Source organism: Penicillium riverlandense (assembly GCF_028828495.1).
Source record: "Penicillium riverlandense strain IBT 135883 chromosome Unknown utg000003l_segment0_segment0, whole genome shotgun sequence".
In the NCBI taxonomy this organism is placed as follows: domain Eukaryota; kingdom Fungi; phylum Ascomycota; class Eurotiomycetes; order Eurotiales; family Aspergillaceae; genus Penicillium; species Penicillium riverlandense.
Window position 1 is genome coordinate 6423189 of NW_026643196.1, and position 23179 is coordinate 6446367.

Consider the following 23179-nt stretch of genomic DNA (forward strand, 5'->3'; position numbering starts at 1 on the left):
ACACTACTCTGTATATGGCCCATAATTCCGAACCCTTGCCTTAATCTTCCTATCACTATTTCCGGAATAGCATCACGTTTCCAGTTTCGAACAATCTTTATGGAACGTAAATGTGAGGTTCCGATTCAACGAAGAAGAAGAAGAAGAAGAAGAAGAAGAAGAAGAAGAAGAAAACAGAAAGGGAAACAAGCAAACTAAATACAGAAGTGTTGCAAACAGTGCAAACACGGTCACAATACCAGGCCTGTTCTTTCAGGTCTTCACAGCCCCTTAAGATTTCGACCTTGAATCAGTATCTGAACTCTCCTGATTCGGACGGCCGACGCCTAGATGCATCAAATGCCGGAGCAAATACCCTCTTGCTGATTTTTGCACCAGAAGAACCGCCGGGACCCAGTCCGCAACATAGGTGACCATTAAACCACATAAAAGCCGCTAGGAAAACGATAGCGGGCCGGAGTAAGCCCTACTAACCCGGTTGAACAGCATTAAATAGGAACTACTTCCCGCTTTTATAACCAGATTCGCGCTCGATGTGGCGTCGAGACCCACGTCGATCTGGGTAGCTATGCCGAAGTAGATACTATTAGCTACTAGTTCACAATAATTTCTACCGTATTAGCCTGAAGGTTCACGATGGAACACCCGAAATCACTCTCGTATCTTCGCAATGTTCTAGATGCCAGAAAGAGTCTAGCTCCCGCATGGAGACACTCACTAGGATTTGGGGGACTTTGACGAATTGGCCCCAGAACTACACTATCAGCGATGTTTTCTCTACAGAACGATCGAAAGTCCTACCTCTAAACAGGGATACTGATTGATCAATAGGCCTAGAGATCGATCAGAAACCCCTGTAGAGGTCTATCTACCCTCGGTCCGAAATAGAACTCCGGGAACTCTGGCGATATATTGTACGAACCCTATACTGCACCTATCCGCTTCGCGCTGAAAAAGACGGTAGCCTACGCCTTTACGTCGACTACCGAGGGCCCTATTTCATTGAACCGTTTATTATAGGCCGAAGTTGCTTTTAGAGAAGTGGTCTATAACCTCAAATAACACGCTAATCCTGCAGGAATTATATTTCACCTTCTGAGTACAAGTCATAAAGTGGACGAGCAGCTCTGCACTGTCTCACAGCGTTAGATCCGTCGATTAATTCAGTGCCATCGGGTTTCCGTAGGGGTTTTTCAATTGTGCCATCGGCAAAACATAGGATGGTCTATTGATCATTGGTTTAGCCAGACATCAGACTAACAGAGTATAAGAAAGTAAGACTGTCACCTACCTTCGCTAAGTAATCCATGCAATGCGGCCAGTGGTCATCATCATGCCAGTCAGTGCCTATATTCTTACCCTCGCTGGCAGCTTGGAGGGCTTTGCGCATCATTGTAAGACAGTGTAACTGGTGGAACCTGCAGGCCAGGTCATTAGTGCTCTGACTTGGAACACCGACTTGCCTATCGCATAGGTCATGGATGGCACGACTTACATGCTGATAGCTCCTTTCTGCTTATGCTCCTTGTTGACTCCATCGCCCGATATATATATTATGCCACCATCAGTCTTGTTAAGTGAAAGTGCTGCCCACATATCGTCATACGCATGATCAAGGCTCTGGAAAGCTTTATCTTGCGCGAATGACGAATGCACTGTGGTGTCATCATTGTGTATAGCAACACGTGCCCCCCTACCAAGCTGTGCAATTGATAGAGGCAGAATTGACAAGTTTAGGAGGAGGATTATAAAGAGTAGTGTAATTTTAGTGCGAGGATTCTGGAGAATATTTCCAGTGCATCCTGAATAGTTGTGCACTTGGTAACTAGGTTCTGGCTCTGATGTCTTTTCATAAGAGGACTCTTGCGATAGGAGATGGTAATCCATGTTGATCAGTAGGATAGAAGAGGGATGAATACTGACTGGCTGACATGGCGGCACCAAGCCTGATATAATTTATGCGTAAAAGAAAGTGAAGAAATCAACAAGCGTATCATTACAGGGAAACATATTCAGAGCTAGGATTCTTTGGTAAATGCAGGGGTCATATAGGGGCATTTTGACAAGAATCTGGAAATGGGACGTTAGCACCTACGCATTCTTATTGCTGATATGTAGGGCTAGGTTCCGTAGACGATTCACGCTATCCCTGATAAGTACGTTGTATGTCCAGTTTAGCTTATGTCAGTGGAAATTTACCATAACATCTCAGGTGCTTTCGCACATGTAGTGAATATCTACTGACTCTGGCTCGTAGTGGGTCACCCAGAGACTAATTCGGCATATGTATTGTATACATTAACTAAAATGATCAATGGTTTTGCTAACTGATTGTTAGAACTACAAACTTACTGGCTTCAGTTAACCGCTTGACTAGGGTTGTTGCACCTAAGATTAGTCGTAAAGCACTCCCTAAGTGCACGTTCCGTAAGGGGTATAGGACACTACATTTTGAGAGCGTCATAAAATTTCGTCTGTTATACCCCTAGTCACCTACAACTACTATATATAGGGATCATGCGGCTTATACGGCCAAATGGGTAAGTGTGACATACTCAAGGGTGACCACTGCCATTAGGGATTTGTAAACTTACTCCTGTATTAGCCTGTCTTAGAGATACGTAGGTGGAGATACCGAATTTAGTGTTGGCGACTATAATAGTGAACAAAATATGCACCCCTTACCTGAAGCATTGTATCTTTGTATCCTTCTCAAGACATCAGTAGTAACGCGTTACCACCAACGGGGTATAGATAACATACTCGAAGGTGGCCATTGCACTCATAATGAATGTCACTCCTCCCTTCACCAGGTTAGAATGCGCCATCGTAGATGGTAGTGACCGCTAATAAGCATACTCTGAAAGGATATAAATGCTCTCATTTTCCCCAGGAAGCCGATATTAATTTCTTATCCATCACATTGCGTTATTCTGCTTCAAGCAAGCCAAGCAACACATACCACCCTCTCGCTTCTCGACCACTGCCAACTGAAGCCTTAACCAGCCAAGATGCAGCTCACCACTATTGCCACTATTGTTGGGCTCGCTGCAGCTGTAGTTGCAGCACCCTCTTCCCAGAGCGCCAAGAACATGGCGTCCTCTGACCCTAGTTCTCCGCCTGACTGGCTCCTCCAGGCCAAGCAAGAGAAGAGCTGGTCTTTGTGCTGTGTATCTGGCTCCAGCCCACCGTATGAATGTGAATATAGCGCGGATCCGGACGCCAAATGCAGTGACAGTCTTTACCCTATCTCCTGGACTTGCCATTGGAAAGCAAGCTTTGACGATAGCTCTTACGATGACTTGGAAGGCAAAATCGTAAGTGGTCCTCCCCAACCATGGTCGGCGCATTAGGGATTATATTCTAAGTTCTATATATAGAGATGCCAACAAAACGATGATCTAAGCAGCAAGGGTGACGCGGCCAGCGGCATAGCGGCGCTTAGCGGGGTTGGCGAGACTCTCATAGACGAGGTTGTGGACCTTGTCAAGTCCCTCTAGATGCCGTGCTCATGGTAACTCGCTGAGTGCCTTTTCCTTGGTCGACTATTCGGGAATACTACGTGTGTCTTCCTTGGATCTATGGGGTCGTCGGATGGCAACGTCGACCTTGGTGCTAAGTCGTGAAATGTTCTTTCCTTTTGTTTTTCCCTTTCTTTCTTGTTACAGCTTACTTGTTTCCTCTATACCTACATAGAGGTGACAAGTAATACAGCCTTATCTAGTCAGGGAGTCCTAATATAACACGTTCTCACACTAAAAACAATATATTCTACGAGAATTTCGGCGAATTAATATCAGTCGTTCTACTTTGTCTACTACTAGATAGACCTCGACAGAAGTCGCCCTTCTCTAGGTCCGGTCTAGTTCGGTTCTGGGAACGAAAATCGGCATAAAGCCCCACCGCATTGCGTTCACTGGATTCCACGTCTGGCTGATAGAGGTACGACAAAGGCAACCGACCGGTTGTCCGACCGTTTAGTAATGGATCGAGTCATAACTAGTTGGGCTTCTTCCCAGGGCCCCTTCCAATTGGACGCACACACCCCAACACTACATATAGATCACGTGTAGCATCACGTGACTACGTCAGGCACACGTAGGCCTTTTTAACACGGGCTAATTCTCACATGATTGGTATCTCGATGATCTGTTGGTTACCAAAGGTATATAAATAGACAAAAAATCAATTTGAGAGTCTTTGGAGTCTTGAGAATGCGATTTAGAAGGCATGGACCATGCAGAAACAAAGTTTACCCAGGTTTACTCCACAGTGAATCAAGTGGCGTTTTTTAAATTCCAGATTCAGGATCTATGGCGAACTCATTAAATTGACCGTCATTAGGCAAAATGATAGTGATACAGCCTGGCTTTGTGGACTGATAAAGTTGGAAAAACGTGTATCTACACATGTTTGCACCTCAATCAAGGAGACAGAGACAGCGCACCAAAATACTCTTCTCAAACGAAATCCAAGCATTTGGAATGCAAGTCCGAATATCTATACCACAGAGACCATGACACTCGCATCAAAGACCTGGGGCTGGTTCAAGGACATTGTGCTGTCGGTATGTACACTATTCCAGATTTGTTAAATAGTGTTCTTTGTTAAGATGGAGAAGGAAATCCATAGTGATGACTCTTTTTTTCTCTTCAAGCGGCAGAAGCGTGTGCGCTTCAATCAAGAAGTTGAGCCAACGTCAAGTTCTTCCCGAACGGTTCTACTTGTGGAGTATTGGACATTTTGCACAGTCCAACCTCTGTGACAATACTCGGATTCTCGCAGTTCCAAGATTGGTTATAATGGCAACTACGAACCTCCATCCAGTGGGAACAGACCATATCTTCCTTACCATCAACGAGCCTTTATATCTGTGCATCTGATATTAATCCAAGCCAAAACTTTCCAGGGGGATTCCAGTAGGGCACAGTCGAGGTTGCACATCATCCAAAGTCGTATTTTAGCACGTTGTTCCAGAATTGGAATGACGATAATTTTAACTGGCTTCAGTAATTTACAGTATGTATGTATATATGTTATGCCATATTAATCTATAAGAAATTGAAGGCGTAGTTTCCATTATAAAATCCCACTGTGCCCTCAGACAGGCAGGGATGTTGGGAGTAGGTTGCTACTGGCAAAGATGGATTTCACACTCCTAAATAACAGAGGAGTACCGGTCTCAGATGCAGTCTAAATGGATGTAAGGTGTTTCACCCCCACAAGGGTCAATGTTCAATATTGGAAGTCGGGCTTAATTCTGACCTATAATGCGTGATAAAATCCAAACACACACGTAAGGCTTGATGTGCCGAAGGGTTCACAGAAGACATGCTCTGCAACCAACGTATGACCTTATTGACATTGCCCGATGTGGTGGGTGAGATATTGATGCCCCGCTTGGGAAAGACGTAAATGGCTGTAAAGGTAACTGCGACAGCCTGCATGACATAGTGGAGGGCACACCACCAAGGACATAGATCGTAGAACCACGTTAAATCCGGCTCCTCAGGGAATAAGTGGACCAATTTCTCTGCGGCCTGAATTGCCATAGAAGCACGCACTCGAACACATGTTCCAAACTCTCTAGACGGTTTGGAAATTAACTGGAGAAGACAGGGTTGGTGTATCAAGATTTTGGTCGAGTAAAAGAGAAAGGCGAGGCTAGTGCGTTGGCGGTTCAATGGTATAGTTTCCTCCTTTACCTCGATCTGAAAGGCTTCTGGAAGCGATTGAAGCCATGAATTTGCCTTGTTTTCCAATGAGAAGATTGCCTTGTCAATTTCATGCCACGGCTTGCATGCGGCTCTTGGGGCGTAAATAGTTTCAATGGCTTCTCGTATAACACTCGTGAGGTTCACTGTACAAAGAAAGTATAGAGCGTTGGGAGATGCTGGTGCTACATCCAGGATAGGATATTCTTGCTCCGTTTCGGCTTCTTTGTTGGTATTCATGAGTAACAAGTGCACCTGTCCACTGGAGTCGTTGCTTTCTTTGGAGGGAGAATCCTGTGTCAGACAATTTTGTGATCCCTGGTCCGAGCTAAGCTGGTCAACGCTTTGATTTTGAAATCCTTCCTCGTCATAGGGCAATGGGAGCTTCGCTGTGCAGAAATTCCCATCTATGCACGCTGGGCGCCCGGTGATCGTGGAAAGCAGAGTATCCAGTGTGTATAAAGACCACCACATTCGATGTCGAGTTTCTTTTGAAACAAGACTGATATGTTGGCTTTCATTTCGAAGATGTAGCCCCATTGTAACAGCTGAACTGATCGCGACATTGCATATCTTCCATGAACTAAGGCCAAAAATGTTATCATAGGATCAAGTAAACGATTAGAAGAATTAGCAAAAGAGAACTTATGAATACTAACCTGTTAATATGCCCACTGGCAAGAAGGTAAAAGGCTGACAAGCCTTCAACTTGAACTTGCTGCAGGTTTGGGTGATTGCGGAGTGAATCCTTGTCCATGCTCAATCTCCATGCCCGTGAAAAGAATTGTGCGTACGATTCGTCGCTAAGAAGAGACGGTTTCGTATGCTCCAAATGTCTTGCAGCAACTGCAAAAATCAGATTCAACACAGCAAACCACTGTTTCCCAGGTCGCACATCGCGGATAGAATAAAATGTTCTAAACTGGGCGAGAAATACCACTTTTCCGATAATTGGAAATGAAGGATGGAATGTTTCGAAGTAGGTATCAAGAAGCTGTATGGCAATATTTTGCGGTGGTCGGCTTAACCATGCGATTTCCTCACGAATGTCCATGGTAGGATCATTATAATAATAGTTTACGGATGTCACTGAAGGCGGCTCCAAGGGTCTTTCGAAAGTCAATGCGGCTTTTCTCTTTTCGAGGATGCATTTGAGCCTGTGTAGCCACGACACCTCCGAGTGTTCACCGATGAAGCCCAATGACTGTGGGCCTTTATGAAAATTGAAATCTTCGCAAGTGAAATCATTGGTTCTCCATGGAGCTTTCGTCACACCGCGGGTTGCAATTTCGGAAGATATCTTTGACGGGATACGTGAATGGCTTGAAACCTAGTAAATGTTAGTCATATGAGAAAGGAATGTCGAAACCACCTAAGGGTACGGATGATTATATTTCATGAAGCTTACAACGTACTTTGCGGAGGTTTTGATCAACATGTTGGGCAGATAGAACGTCGAGTTTGGGATATAACTCATGCAAAAGAGTCCTCAAAGCTTGGACTTCTGCGCTCAGATCATTCAATCGTCTAATTCGACCATCAGAAGAATTCTAGCATCCAAGGTTTAAGCCACTCACTTCTCGGTTCTCTCTCGTTTTCGGTCCCCATAACTGCAGCGGAGGCCGCTGGCCTGGCATTTATGGCAGGTTGGACGATGGCCACTGCATTTAGCTTTTTGTTCTCGGCAGTTTTCGCAGGCCAGCCTGACCCTACCGCCGCTGTTCCAGTCGATATGACGCGATATCCGAGGGATAGGAAGCTTCAAGTTAGACTGCTGCTTGTTGTTTCCTGAAGTACCAATCCAAGGGAAACCGTTTGCTGTACTTTGAGATAGACTAGAGCTAAGACTGTTGACAGTTTCACTCGCCAAGTTGTCCGCCCAATCAGTCCAACGAGTGCACGGAGCATTGTCTATGCAATCAAATGACGCAAAGATCCGCGGATCTGTGAAACCCTGAGTGCTGTTGGTGTCGGTGGCCATCCTCGCTCGGTCTCTTGCTGCAGCACCAGAACAGAAAATAACGCAACGTACTGGTAAAAGGAATGAAAACAGAAGCGTTAAATATTAACTAGAGTACTTTTGTAAAATTAAATCACTCGCTTCCTACATACCTTTGTTTTGTTTCACTGAGGGATCAATAACCCTTGATCCTTGGCGGAGCATTACTTGCAACCCTACAGAAAAAGAGAGAGAGAGGGCCGCCTCCAAAAAAGAGGGAAAGAAAGAGACCCAGAGACGACAGGGACAGAAAAAGGGGTAATATCCGCAAACGGTGAAATGAAGGCTTCTACGCACGTGCATCTGCAAATGGGAGTATGCATCATTTTTACATTGGGCTTTCAGTCGTTAGGCTTGAGAATAGTAATGTTGCAAGTTTATCTCTCGAACACTCCCTTTGGCTGTATTTCCATGAAGTACTACAAATTCTGTCCTTCACGATATGATTGACGTTCTCACTGTTTTGCAAGTCCCGCGCAGTGCGGAGGGTTGCCCACGGACAGCTTGTTGTTCTAGCGCAGAGCTCTCTTGGAACGGATGCTTGATCCCTTACCTCCCGCCAATGAATGGCTGGGCCGTGTTCGTGTTCTGACTCCTAGTCGTGTATGAGACCTAGCGGTTTATGCAAAACTGTTCTTAATGACGCTAACCCGCTCTGGGAAAGACAGGTATCTCATGATCTACAAGCAAGGGGTTGACGGTTAACTGCCTTCAACCCTGCAGCTTATCCGATTGGACGGATAAAGCAGCCGCCAACTGACAGACATGTGGCTTCAGGATCCTTCACCCTTCCTCTGTCAGGCTAACTCTGAACGGTAACGATCTACTGTATATAGGGTTTGCCTTTCTTCCAAGGCTCAACGCTGCGAATTGAGATTTGTGGCGCGCGCTGTATGCCGAAATCTTTTGTTTCCTTTATCGTAGATTGTTGTAAACGTTTCTTTCTCTTTTACGATCGACCATGTACTGTAGATGCGCCGGCCCACCCCCCCAAAAAGGTACTTCTGGAATTCCAGCGTCTTTCATGTATAAGCTTAACTCATTAATTGCATGCATATTTCCGCTTTTCCCTTGTCATGTGACTTTCATTCGCTCCCTGCGTTTTATCTGCTTTGTTTGTTTTGTCTGCATTATTACATTCAACATGTGAGGTCTGCATCATGGAGAGCCCGCCAGTCTCTCCGTGTACAGAGACACCTAGGTGCTGCGCACCATCTCGCTGTCGGGCAGGCCTGATTGCACTCCCGCACAGCAGCTGTACTTAAGGCAAGCTAAATCGGGCAAATGAATACTACTACTGTATATTCCCGCAAGTTATATGTCAGAAGCCTGCTCAATGGCCGCACATCTCTATCTCCAATTCAAATGTGTGTATTCCATAAGACCCAGTTTGTTGAACCATCTCTTTGTTAAAGACGCTCCAAGGTTCGGTCACGGTAGTGAGGCAGCTGCGCCCATCGAGGTATGATGGGGCGGGTGCTTGAGGTGTCAGCGCCCACCGCCGCCTGTAGATAGACCTTCCCTTCTGGGAGATCACTTAGGAATATGATCATCATCTCCGTTCTTCCTCTCTCCCTGTTTCGTGATCTCCTGCTCAGGTCGTTGTTATGGCGCCTTCCGACTTCTCCTGAGTTCTCGCCGCCATCATATGGTGACTTTTACTTCAATCAACATTAAAAAAAGGATGCCAAAGCCATTTCCACATGACAGTGTAATGTGGTCCTCAAAAAGGACATCATGATTGTTGTGAGCCTTCGTTATAACATGAACTAGGTACATGGTTTTCTCCAAAGACAGAAAGCCTATTCTCTTCTGCAATTTAATCATTTCCTCGTCACGACCGACTGCCATAGCCTGCACCTCGTATAATAACTCCGGTAAAAAAAGAGCCAGAGATCCTTCGCCTCAAAAAGAGAATTCTTCAACTGGCAATCTCGCAGTGCTTCAAAATGCGATCGGATACTTCAAGCGTGCCTACAATGTTACCTATGCTGAGAGCAAGTTTTCCGATGACTTGCAGACACAGATGATATTGCGAAAGACAAACTTGCAGTGGTTCAGCTCGCAATAAAATCGCTACAGCACGCATACGGTATTACTGCAACAAGTGTCATCATAACAGAGGCTACGGTGCGAGAGACGACGCCTGTGCAGCCGCGGCCAACCATCACACGCAGCACCTGGACTGTTGAAGATGAAAGCCGTTTATTCAAATTGAGAGATGTTCAAAAATTGTCCTGGGGTCGTATTTGCGGTTTGTTTCCCGAAAGGACTCCTGGGGCGGTCAAATTTCGATATTATTCGAAGTGTTCCGGGAGGTCTCCATCTTCTTCCAGTAAAGAGAACCATCCAGTTCATCACAGCCGGCATATTCAACGTGGACCAACCATTCGAAGAAGTCCTAGATTGAGCCGGGCCCATCACGTCCCAAGCGTAGAAGGAAATGTAGAACGGAATCGAGAATCTCTTTCGGATTTTGTGGGGTGTTCCTGTGAGTCAACTGCTTCGGAATTAGAATGTATTGATCCACGGCTTCGATCGTCTCAAAAAGCATGATATTCATCTCATCTAGTTTTCTAGCGGACTTAGGTCCACCGCTATATCTTTGTGCTATGACAGGCTTTCCACAGAATCATTATTACTCCCTTCCAAACTATGTTCGCTAGTTTCATTCGATTGATTCTTTTCGAGAGCGTTTTCCCCCTTATATTTGCTCGCAAGCTCGTCCATTGTCTTTCGAACTGGTAGAGGATGATTCGACTCCTTTTTCTATTAGCTACTGGTGCAATTCAAAACAACCAATGAGAAGAGAAGGCACCTCACCAATTGTTCTTCGGACAAAGGCCACCCTTGCGAGTGAGACGTTAATGTGTATATCTGGCCGGTTCTCCTCATTCGGACGACTAGGTTTATGTCGGCATCACATTCTGTGTAGTACTCAAAGGCTTTTTTCAAGAGTGTCTCCCTCCTCTTCTGTGCTTTCTGATTGAGTCTTCTGATGCGAGTTGATTCCATCGTGTCTTTTTGCCGCGGTGTGGTTTTGGAAAGAGCTACCGTAGGAGAGGCTTCCATTGTCGCAGGTGTCGGTAACTTCAGCCGTGTTAATGTGACTTTGCGGGTACACATATGTATAGATACCAGTTAATGGAGATTAACAAAGCTCCTAAAACCTCTCATATTAGTTGCTCCGGCAAACAAGCCCCTTGGGTTGAGCTTTTTGGATTGCGAGAGAAAAAAAAAAGGGGGGCAGAAAAAGAACCATCGTGATCAATTATTTAGAAAACCCCGCCAAGTATGTGCTGATAACAATCATGGTGTTCTAGCTATGATTGATCGAGCTGAAGCAACAGTGACTGGAACACGAAACGAAGCCTGGAAAGGGTCGAAGATGGTCAAGTTAATCCAATTTGGTTTCTGTTGGGTTCCGTGCAGCCAAATTTGGGGCACTTGCACCATGACTATGGCCGTTCTCTTTTTTTTTTTTTTTTTTTTTTTTTTTGGACGTGTGCAAATTAATCCAGGGACAAGGGAGAAACAAGGGGGGTTGAGGAAAACCAGCTCATGTGTATTCAAGTTGTATTGAAACCGTATCAATTTGTCATGTATGTGTCTTTGATTTGCTCGGCCCGGCGAACCTGCTTTGCACATTTACCGCACAGCCACCGTTGCTGAATATTATTGTTTTATGTAACAGTGGAACCTGTATGTTTTCGTGGTACAGACTCGGGCGTGCTCTACTTGCTCCGCATTCTAACGAACATGAGCAATCCATAATTAGCTGAACGGGATGGTGTCGGACGGTAACTTGGTATATTTCATTACTAAGAGTTCCCTAGTTACAACGTGTATTTACTCACGTAACTGATGGGAAGGCAACGACGAAGTTAACTACCTACAAAGACAACTTGGGAAGAACAAGTCGTATTTACGGATAATATTATCTGTCGGGATTACTGAATCTCATACGGCCTAGTACGCGTAGGGCCCAACCGGTATCTGATGAGCAGTGTCTCTTAATTTGAATATCTAGCTGAATAGGGTTTTAAATATGGGGATCACGTGTACCCTAAACCCGCTATTGGGTCCAGGAATCTCTTAGCTGAGTACAGTAGTGTAAGCGATTCTCGACATTGTCACATTATCAGTTGGCGCAGTTGTACATTATGATAGCGCAGTTACAGGTCAGTAACTTCTCTACCCTGAGGACGCACCTGTATCGATCGACAGGAAGTTCAGAGGAAGCCTGGTTTAGTTCGTGGAACTACAGACCCTTCTGGACCAAACCCTTGAAATCCACTCGCGAGTCATGCAACATAGCGCAGACAATTCGCTTCCGTCGGATTGACCCAGCCGACGACACAATCATTCCTGAGGTGATCCAATTCAACCATTCTGGTAATTTCTTCCAGGGTGGGATGGCGGACTAGACATATCTGAAGGGTAGTCAGATTGAACCAAGTCGAGAATTGCTGTGGTGGCGAAGTGCGTTGTGGCGTGCTTGATTCGTGACGGACTCTATCCATTCTGACCATTTCTGAGGTCGTAAATCCGGGTGAAATGGCATTTTTTATGTTCTTTTTGAGGGTTAAACTTGATCACTTGATCATTGCTTCTGGGTTGCATAATGGTTGAGATGTGGTTAAATTTAACCACCCCGATCAATCCTGGTGGTGAATGGCATATTTCGATGTAATTGATGGCTGATCAAATTTAATCACTTTCATTCTTGAGGTGATGAAACGGCGTGTCCATCTGTGTTTAAGGGTGGTCAATTTTAACCCTCTCGATCATTGCTACTGGGGTAAAATGGCGAGTTGACATGTGCTCAAAGCGTGATCAAATTAAACCGACCTGAACATTGCGGTGGTGGTGGAATTGTGGAATTGCTTGTTGCGATGTGTTTAAAAAGACGGAGGAGTTGATCCACCCACCAAATTCGAACCACTCTGGTCATTTCTGAGCTGGTGAAAATGACCTCTTGAGATATGTTTACGAGGCGGTCAAATTAACCACCCCCCGTTTATTCCTGAGGTGGCGAAATGGCGGATTGATTCGTGCCGCCCGGAGGTCCTTCCACACCACCATAACCCCCAATGATGAAATTTGGGCACATTTTAATGGACAAACTACGGTGAAGAATTTCCTAACTTCTCCGTGCATCACCGCTCATCCCGACATAGTGCGCTACCAGGAGCTGCAGGAGTGTATAATTTATGCCTGGAAACTTATAACGCAGAAACGCATAACCGACACACACAGCAAGATAGGCGCTTGAGACCGACCGAGCAGAGAGACCGCTTAGTCCTTTATTTGCACCATGACAGCAGCGTGGCTCTGAGAATCGTCTATCTACAAATTGCCTTTCCATGTGAACTTCCTGATTAGTCATTGTTCGTAATTTTTGTAATAATTGGCGGATGGTAAATACGGAAAAGAACGAGAAGGAGAGTCCCGTCGACAATCCATGTGGCTGCCTAAGGCAGATACAAACATGCACCCACTGCCTGGAAGGAAAGTGCCAATGACAACAACGCGGGCAGGCAGTGAGTGACTGCCTCAGGCCTCCAGGATCCAAATACTGGAGTGGACAACTCGGCCTTGTTTCCCAACTATCGCAATCAATTGCCCTCCTAGATTGACTTTAGGGGCCGAAACAAACGTGTGATATCCAACCCCTGCAGCTCCATGCAATGCCCCCCAACGTTTACTCCGCACTTGTCAAAGCTTGCCAGACTACTGGGACACAGGGCTGCTAGATTGTCATTTATTGGAATCGCTTGGGTTTTTGAGAACTGCCATTATTGATGGGCAGTGTACGGAGTAGAGTGTACCTAGCCTGGTGGCCGAAGGTCAATAGTGTGTTATTTGGAAAGGAACCAGTTAACCGACCGAGGAAGCTCTAGAGGGCCAGCTCCAACAACAACTCCATTATTATATGTTAGTAATTTTGATTGTAGGAATATGGATGCATTCCAATAGGGTGTTCTCGTAAGTATGTAGCAGTAATTGTGCGGCAATTTTGTGCATTGCGGTTTGCCGCACCTAGCCTATTGTCCCTGTGACAAGTATGGCACCCTTCATAGCACATGTGGCCGAAGTCGGCGGACTTAACATGCGCTATGCTTATTGGACCGAAATCAGACCCGGCCAATCGGATACTAACCCATAATAAGGTTGCGTTCATCCCTTGCATACCACATTCTATCAGTCCGCGAAATTTAGAATTATATGTGATTTTTGTTGACAGCGGGATCCTAAGTTGATCCATGAAATTTCCCTTGACCCTATATAAGCCCCTCTCCAATGTCTCTTTGCGTTGGATAATAGGTCATCACTGTTTTTCTGGAACATATTTTCCAATCTTATCCTTGCGTTTCTTAGCAACAACCTAGGAAAGTTGTAAGTCAATTCTCACTTCCTATGAATATCGTTACCTAACCGCAAGCGTAAGCTCTTACCGCGATATGTTGCTTCGTGCTTCGACTGTTATCTCGATCACGAGTCTCTTTTCCCTAGCGTGGGGTCAAGAATGCTGGAATTACGTCGCCTCTCGCAAGAACTGTGCGGATAAAGCACACTTGCAAAACTATAAAAGTGATTGGTGTGAGAAACATTGGAACGTCACGAATGGCGACTGGTCGCTGTCTCCTCCCGATTCTAATGGAAATGCTGCTCAAATCGGGAAGATCGGTCTTTTCCCATCTGAAACGATGTGCCAGGAAATTTGGGACTGTGCTATGAAGTGTGACACCGAGGAGAATGACGGCGGGTCATGCACCATACCTTGGGACTTGGAGTCTGGCATACAGGGGGTCGCTCTGGAACTGATCTTCTGTGCATGGTAATTGGGTGATTGGAGCGAAATGTTGTTTCCCGTGGCTATTGTTCGTTATTGTTTTGGTCTTACCAATTTTGAATTAGTCACGTTGCCGTGGCCCTAACAATTGGTGGTGAAAGTGTTGCAGTTCCCTGATAAGCTGCATATGAATAGAATGATGTAATATATGGTCTCGTGGGCCAGATGCATCCTTATATGGTCGGATTGAGTCAATATACTGTTTAGTGGCGGTTGTTGTACTTCCTGGCGATAGCGCAGGTGTACAGTATAAAGATATCTGAGCGGACATTCAGAACAACTCACAAAACAATCCGGAACTGTTATTTCCTTCGTCCAATTTGCGTATGTTATTTCCACTAACAGCTATATAATTCACCAGAAATTGACAGACACGTAACAACACGCTGAAGTCCGCGATATCGACGCGTTGAAAGTCGAGACAATTGGTCTTTCCTATTACGGGGGTTCAACTCACGACCCACTGATAAGACGATAAGGTGAACAACTCGTGACCACCCATCGTCTCCCTACTAGCGGGCTTTGATTCAATAGCTTCCTCCTGACAAACCAGAGCCAGACTCAACTGCATCAGGATCATAGGCCCGGACGTATCTTGCCCAGCACCGTTGTGCCACAGGTTATTCCATCCCACTTCGGCTCAGTGATTCGTCCCTCTGCTGACAACACACCTTCCTCCCGAGGTGCTGATGTTCCTGCAGAACCTCCCAACAACCGACTTCATATATACAAGCTCACTTTCTAGTCATCTCGCCAATGATCGGCAGCCTTGGGTTTTTCTTGGAGTCGCCCACTTCGTGCCTGGCATTGACGACGGTGACTCAGGACCTCTAAATGACAGTTGATCAACTATTTTCAGGACGAAAGGTCGAACGCAGCACTTAGCAACTGATCACCTCTGTTGAATACCGGTCGGATTCCAGCAGTACGAACCTCGTCAGTGTCGTTGATTCCCCATCTCCTTTGATCGCCAATGTTTGTTGACGACTGCGAATGCGATGACTACTTTTACAAGCTTGGTTGAGTATGTCTACAATGTGGGGCTCTCTACACTATATTCAGTCTCTGGTTTACAGTATCCCGCACGAATTGAACCCCGCTACCGAGTGTAGCACAGTTTAGAACATGTTTACTGTAACTACATGGAGATGAAATTACCCATTGACTCAGGCTAGTCTCACTCCGATTTATGCAGGTACATGTCGACGACGCCTCTAGTGGGCTCCTATCAGCGGCAAGCTTGGACGGCCCAGCTAGCGTAGCTAGCTTCCACTTCGAAGATGTGCGATGGGGGCTCTGTTATGGAGCGTCTTCATTGTCAAAGACGTTGCCAGTCGGATTGTCGATTGAAGTGCATGGCTGATTTTGACTGCCGTGGTCGGTAAGTAAATTCCCATCGGGGTTGGTCCAACTAAAGACCCAAGCGGTGGCCGAAGGCAGGCATGTGACATATAGCGGGACCGAAAGAAGAGCGGCGGACTTCACATGTGGATGATATTTTACGTTGCATAATCAACAGGTGGCCTTCCACGTTGGCGATCATTTAGTATTCAGAAATTATAGGGCTCGTCTTTTTATGTATAACTTTTCAGGGACTTTCTTCGTATCTTCGGGATATTAGGCGAATCTTAGTAAAACCATATTTTCATCACACCCAATAGTGCATGTACAAAGGGGACAACTATGTCTGGTAAAAGTTTGGCGCATGCTAGCTACTGTAGCGAGGGCGACGCGATCCCCTTCCGGGCTAAAGAATACAAGATTATCGGCGACAAAATCTTCGGCACAGTAACAAACTGCGAAGCCACTATGCATAGTCGGCGTCTTCACTGTGTCTGACACCTGCTACTGAGGTTTCTAACTGTCATATCCGGTCATCTCAGTTCGGTGATGAATGGTTTGCCTGTGATTCTACCATGCATGAGCGGACCCACACGCAATGATGTGGGTCTAGACGAGCCCTTTTTCTATTTTTAAAGGTTTATCCAGGAGAAGCTATTTGGGATGGTGGAGCCGTTGAGGCTATGTGTGCAAAGTCGTGGACTTGTCGGAAGATGAGTTTTTGGTTGCGGTCCTTTCAGCAATGTAACATGAAAACAGTCGCAATCTCTGGACAACCACCATCATACTGTACAGTGCATGGCATACAATAACGCTGACCCAAAGAAAAACCAGTTCAAACCAGAGCACAGTTCTCAGAATCATCTCCTGGTGTCAGGGTGGCTTCTGGTCAAATTCATCGTCATCGAGAAAAACAAGAAGCGGGGTTGGATCTATCGCTAAATCCTATCCTGAGCATAGTTTTTTTTTCGCTTTTGACGGGTGTCACAACGTACTGTACTGTAGCAATGTATCCAAAGCTTTCACTATAATCTAAGGTTTGAAATCCTAAACCCCGGCGTCAGTCTCTGGCTGGAAGTTCTCAAACATATCGTTATTCACAACATCCCTAGTTCGAACCCTGCAACTTGAAACCCTTGAGACTATGCTCAGGTTTCTTTCGAGATTTGCACAGTCGATGGGGTGTGAGGCAGTTGAATTCTTTGTCTTCCGACAGGAAAAAAGCCTACCGTTAATACCACAGCAGCGTCCACATCAATCTATTTAAAGGCGTTGAAATTAATCATCCGCTCATTGCTGGAGGTGGCAAATTGGCAAATTGAGACATGCTTGAAGGGTGGGTGGTGAAAGGCGCGTCGTAACGTGTTTGATGCCTGGTGAAATTTAATCACGTCTATTGTTTAATGGATGATCAAATCGAATCACACCGATCATTGTTGAGGGGGACGAACTGAGATAAAATGGCTTGTTCTAATGTTTTTATCAAGTGACCAATTCGACCACCCTGGTGATTCTTGAGGTGATGAAATGGCATGTCGGATTTTGTTTAGAAGGGGGTGAAATTTGAATCACTCTAGTAGTTCCTGAGGTGGTAAAATGGCATGCTGTGAGATGCCTAATGGGTAGTCAAATTTAGTCGATTACTCCAATCATTCTTGGAAGTAGTGAATGACGGGTTGAGAATTAATCACCTTGGTCATTCCCGAGGTGATGAAATGGCGGGCCTTGATGTGTTTCGTGGGTGGCCAAATTTAATTGAGGTGCCTAGAGAGTGGTGAAATTTACACACCCTGCTCATTGTTGAGGGGTAAGATGGAACGGTGCGACATGCTTAATGGGTGGCCAAATTCAGTCCATCTGACACTTTCCTGGTGTGTAAATGGTGAATCAGCCAGATCATTCCTGGAGGTGGTGAAATGGCGGGTTGAGATGTTTTGATGAGTGGTCAAACTTTATCATCCTGGTCGTTGCCTTCAGGGTCAAAGTGCGGGTTGGAGGTATGCCTAAAATGTGGTTAAATTTAATCACCCGATCGTTGCTGAGGTTGTGAAATGGAGGAAAATGGCGTTTTGCAATGTATTTCACGGGTGATCAACTCCAATCACTTGATCATTCCTGCTGTCTAAATGATCAAATTGAACCACCTCGATCCCTGCTTCTGGGGAAAAATGACATGCTGTGACGGAACACCCGAGAAATCAGCAATGGGGTGGTAATCTTTGCAGACAGCCAGGCCGCCCTCAAAGCACTCCGCCGCCCCCGAATGCCATCAGGACAGATTTACTTATCTGGTTGCCTCGATGCCTTGCGTTGGTTGACAGACAGGGGTATCGCAGTGGAATTCCGCTGGTTCCCTGCCCACCAAGGGGTTCCTGGCAACGAGACGGTAGATCGGCACGCTAAGGATACTGCTCAGGCAGATTGATAGCTAGATTCGCCTGATGTTTCAATCACGATAGCTTGGCCTAGTCTACTAACTTGAGGAGAGGTTTTTTTTTTTTTTTTTATTTCTATGAAATTGTGTCCTCTCCGCGTCTTTTGAGCTGTATGGATGTCAGGAATACAATCCACCAGGGTAGGACTCCTTACATATATACGAGTTGCATTGGCAGCAGCCACGTGGCGCGCTCGGTAGGATAGCTCCTCTGTCCGAGAACATGTTCACAGGATATTCACAGGCCAAACGTTAGACGAGACGCATTTTAATATCTCAGCAATGACCGAGAGATGAAATGCGACAAAACACATCAAGATGGTCTGTAATTAGATCTTTTGGGATTGAATTAGTGGGATGTTGAGATGCATCTAATGGGAGATCACCTTTGATCACTTGCATCTTCCTGGAGATGGTTAAATTTATACCACTCCTAGAGTTGACATAGTAGCGAGTCTAGGCCATACACGCTATCTCTCCATAGTGGTCATCTGCCGACGGCCGTAGCTGGATTGTAGCCTCTTTTCTACTTGCTTTGCCTCTCCTTCGGTTAGTAGCTGATCTGGGCCTGCTCTCCCTAAAATTGTGGGCTTTACGAGTACTACCCAAAGTGGAGAAAGGAGTAACAATGGTCCAATCATCTTTGTATCCTATAAGGAGACAGGCAACAATCGAGTGGCCAAGGTGGATTTTCGGGATGTTGAGAGATTGATGACGGTCGCTGCTCAGGGGAAGTCAGGGACCGGCATGGCAAGGACCTGGACGGACGCGGGGGGAATCACAGGAAGAGCAGAAGAAGAAGCGGAGAGAGATGATGATGGTATTCCTAGATTCCCAGAAGGGAAGCTCTATCTACAACGGCGGTGGGCGCTGACACCTCAGGCACCCACTCACTTTCATCAATATGATATCATCTTGAGATCTCTTAGGACGACTGGCACATGCCGCACAGGATGAGAGGGAGAATCGAAGTCACCCCGCAGATCATCAAGTTACAAGGCGCCAGGCTGTCCTACCCACATGATTTGCAGAGATCCACGACAGTGGCACCGCAAAAGTCTGTGACCACCCCCTCTGACCGCCCTCTTCACCGCCTACACCGCTTCCTAAATTGAATTACTAGAACGCGTCGCGAATAGTGGCACGATCAAGGGAATCTCTTAGAGAGTATGCCGTGTTGCGTATAGGCTATTACTGATTTCTAGTGGGTGGTATACTAAGTATGAGTTTAATTTGATTATTTTGGAGATCTTAGTACGGTAGAATATAGGTGGCAGAAAGGGGCGGTCAGAGGGGGGTGGTCACAGACTTTTGCGGTGCCACTGTATAGGTTTCCAAACAATTCCACTCAATTCTTGTACACACCGTGTAATATTACGTAGCAAGGTATTGTACCATACAAGCTGCATTTTACCGTGTCCTTCCATTCAATGCGGCCCGCGCAATGATGAATCTGCGCTAAGGCCTTGGCGGTGGGGCCAGAAAGGAGTTATCATACGTGTATTGGTCAAGCCGATTTCGAGAATGACTGTTAATACCAAAAGGCAATGGCATCATACTCCCTGAAGGAAGGACTCGAATCTAAAAGTCTGGGTCATAAGTAGCAGAGGATACAGTATTACATCCGATTCACATTCCATGCTTTTGGTTTTTCTTTTTTTTACCCTCTACATATTTAGCACGGCTGGGAATTCCTTATTCGTATTGAATTGGTACTTATCAGCCGCAATGGGATTGAAATATCTCTTCAGTTTTATGCCTCCTGGTCGAGAACGAAAGTCACCCCTTGGAGAAACGCGATGATTGGGGTATGCTGCGTTGCAACTTCATTGAGAAAACTGGGTTTTATATCCAGCGAGTATTTTGCCATTATCGAGCACCCTGTTGAAACCTCAATTTCAACTCATTTCTGTTACCTGTCACAATATAATCTGCTCCCCGAGTCGTCGTAACGCCTCCCCACAATCCAGAGCAATGCGAGTCCGAATACAATCCCTTCCATACCGCCTCTTCCTTCGATGTCAATGCTGCTCAAATTTAGCACTTGTCAAGTTTCTGCAGAAGTCACAATTCACCTTCCTCGAATACTCAAAGCACCACAGACACAGAGAGACCCACTGGTCATTCCAAACGAAATGTCGGCGATGCAAGGAGGCCAATACGGTTCCCAACCGCCAACCAGCCCACGAGCTGAATGGAAATTTCATACCCGTCGATCAGGTTGCGCGGGAGTTATCGAGGGATTGCGCACTCGTCGCTCTGCATGACGATCTGATGTACTTCTTTTAGTACAGAGCTCATCTTCTCGGGAATGCATAAAACCCCTTGAATATGATTATCCGGTTTCACCGCAATATTCGTATCGATACCACTGGCAGGAAATGAAAATGATCCATTCCTATCGGTACAAGCCGTACTTATTACCGACACTATTGTGAGCAGGGCAGGCCCGATGAGGCGGTTTAGATGTGCTAGCAAGCGCTAATTGGGTACCAGAATGTATTTGTAGAGTATCAAATGTTGACACTGGCGCAATAAAAAATCTTAGGGACTATATCAAGAGCAGGGCAGGCTAAAGAATGCGGAGCAGATGTCCGCGCGAGTTTCGGCCGGAAAGGAGGAAAATATCTCTGGTGTTTCGTGTGTCTAGTGGCCTGTCCATATTTAGCACCTTTCAACAAGCTCATTTTGGCATTGCGGAGCTCAGCTCATACGATCACTGCCACACTTGGAGTCACGCCCTGGTCGAGAGAAGTCACCATTAACTCATTCCCCGGTAGCGATCGACTTACAGGATTTAGATGCGGTGGCCCCCAGATCTTTAATGGGCAGCCGTTTCAGTGATTCTGAAGGAAGTAGGGTGTTCATTGAACATGACTCGCCAAGCCGCACTAAGTTTGCTGTCTGTCTTGATGTATGTGCACTCCCCTGAATGCGGCCCTCCTCTTCAGTGCGGCGCTCAATTGCTGAGATACGCCACCCACATCACGTGCCTGTTTCGGCTAAACTAATCTTCCGAATCGCCCCTCGCGGGTCAAATAAATTTAGCTATCACCTAACTTTAGAGACCGTGAAAATTTAAATATAACTACAATTCAATGCTTTTAATATTCCAGCTGTCTAATTTACCTAGCTCTTAGTACTTTCAAGTATGTATTCACTTGTAAATTCCATACATCCGACACCTTAATACCCCACCTCCCGAACAGCCTCCCGAGGGAGGGATATCCTAACAATCAATCACGAGTGATCGAACCAAGTTGGCCCCAAACCTAGCTCCTTCAAAGCATGAGCTTATCTGTGACATGATACATAGTGGGGAACTATTTATACCGTAGATAGCACAGGCTGCTAAAGCAACTATCTCTTGGCAAAATCGTTTTCTTGAATTATCTCGCCAACTAGGGTTCCTGGGATCCTGTATCTCAGTAAATTTCTCAATTACTGTGGGCGCTTCCATTTATACCGGTTTCGACGGGTAACGATGGCTGCAACCGTGGTTGCGCGCCCAAGAGTGGATTTTGTCCATCCCGACCGCGCAAAAAACCTATCAGGGGCAGCGCCAAGACCAGCAGTCCGGCACCCCAAACACAGCAGCAACGCCAACAAAAATATTAGCATGGACCAGATCATCGAGGGCGCCAATAAGGTGCTCCGGTACATTGAGAACAATGGCCAGGAAGATCCAACCATCACTGGATACATCCGTACGGTCAAGGAGTATGCGATCAATTCTCGCCAGCGCCCTGATGACGCCAACGCCTAAGGGGGCATGACCAGGGTAATCGCAGCCCTTGAGAAGATTGCGGCGGATACCGAGCGCCTAAACACTCGTATTGATGGTATCGAAAAATCAACGAACTCATCAACGTCCGCTTCGACTCTATCGTCCGCAGACCGCTGGCGCTCCTTCCGTGCGGGTGCCTGGCAACGGGATGCTGCTGATGAAGGTGAGTGGATGCCTGAGGTGTCAGCGCCCACCGCCGTTGTAGATAGACCTTCCCTTCTGGGAATCTAGGAATACCATCATCATCTCTCTCCGCTTCTTCTTCGGCTCTTCCTAGTGATCCCCGATTCCAGGTCTTTGCCATGCCGGTCCCTGACTCCCCCTGAGCCACGACCGTCATCAATATGCGCATCTCCCACTCTTCTTTCTGGTGTCGCAGCCGAAGCTCCTGGAAGTCCCTGGAGTGCACCACATGCGTCCAGCCCTCCACCTGTTTCGACACGAACATACACGCCCTTGACCGCTGCCCTTGCCCATCTCGCTCGACTGTGGGTAGAATAGTTGATGGGTCTGCTTGGCCGGATGGGTGTGTTTTCTTGGTATGGCTTCGCCCATGGTTCTTGGATGGCAATGATGCTGGCCTCGAGGACCGTGGGGTCCCGCATGAACTGAGCCATGACGTCTTTCGACCGGGTCGCGTTGTATTGAATGATCGTGAGTTCGCTATTCATTAAGTGATTAATGGGGAGTTTGTAGTTTGTTGTTCCTTGGTTGATTTAGGTTTCTTGGTGGCCTTTTCCTCGCCTCCTTTAGTGACGACCGGGATCCTGTTGAGACGATTCCTTCGCCAGTTGGAGTGTCTGCATCGTGCTTGCGCTTCATGGGGCGACCGTGCCCTACGGGTGCAGATTTTGTGGATTTAACCGCGTTCGGGAAGATTGGCGTGAGATTCTCCTTCCTGAAGCCTTGCGAACCACACTTTGACGTGTTGCTATTCTTCTCAGTGAGTGCCGAACATGGTCGATATTTGGTATTCTGATCGTTGGTGCTTGACAAGTCGTCAACATATAGTGGTTGCTGACTGTGCTTCTACTTTTATCCTCATCGA

At 46.3% G+C, this 23179-nt stretch overlaps 3 protein-coding genes across 3 annotated transcripts; 2 read left to right on the top strand and 1 right to left on the bottom strand.

Annotated features, from left to right (window-relative positions):
* Positions 1-3011: 3011 nt before the first annotated feature.
* N7474_006225 (uncharacterized protein) lies at positions 3012-3353 on the top strand (the record flags this gene model as incomplete). The annotated part of the gene is made up of 1 exon (XM_057197640.1): positions 3012-3353. One exon carries the CDS (start codon positions 3012-3014, stop codon positions 3351-3353), a length of 342 nt encoding a protein of 113 aa, XP_057055036.1.
* A 1875-nt stretch (positions 3354-5228) lies between these two features.
* On the bottom strand, positions 5229-7695 carry N7474_006226 (uncharacterized protein; the record flags this gene model as incomplete). Its single annotated transcript, XM_057197641.1, has 4 exons — positions 5229-6297; positions 6374-7044; positions 7130-7241; positions 7292-7695. 4 exons carry the CDS (start codon positions 7693-7695, stop codon positions 5229-5231), a joined length of 2256 nt encoding a protein of 751 aa, XP_057055037.1.
* A 14133-nt stretch (positions 7696-21828) lies between these two features.
* N7474_006227 (uncharacterized protein) lies at positions 21829-22110 on the top strand (the record flags this gene model as incomplete). Its single annotated transcript, XM_057197642.1, has 1 exon — positions 21829-22110. One exon carries the CDS (start codon positions 21829-21831, stop codon positions 22108-22110), a length of 282 nt encoding a protein of 93 aa, XP_057055038.1.
* Between the last annotated feature and the right edge of the window lie 1069 nt (positions 22111-23179).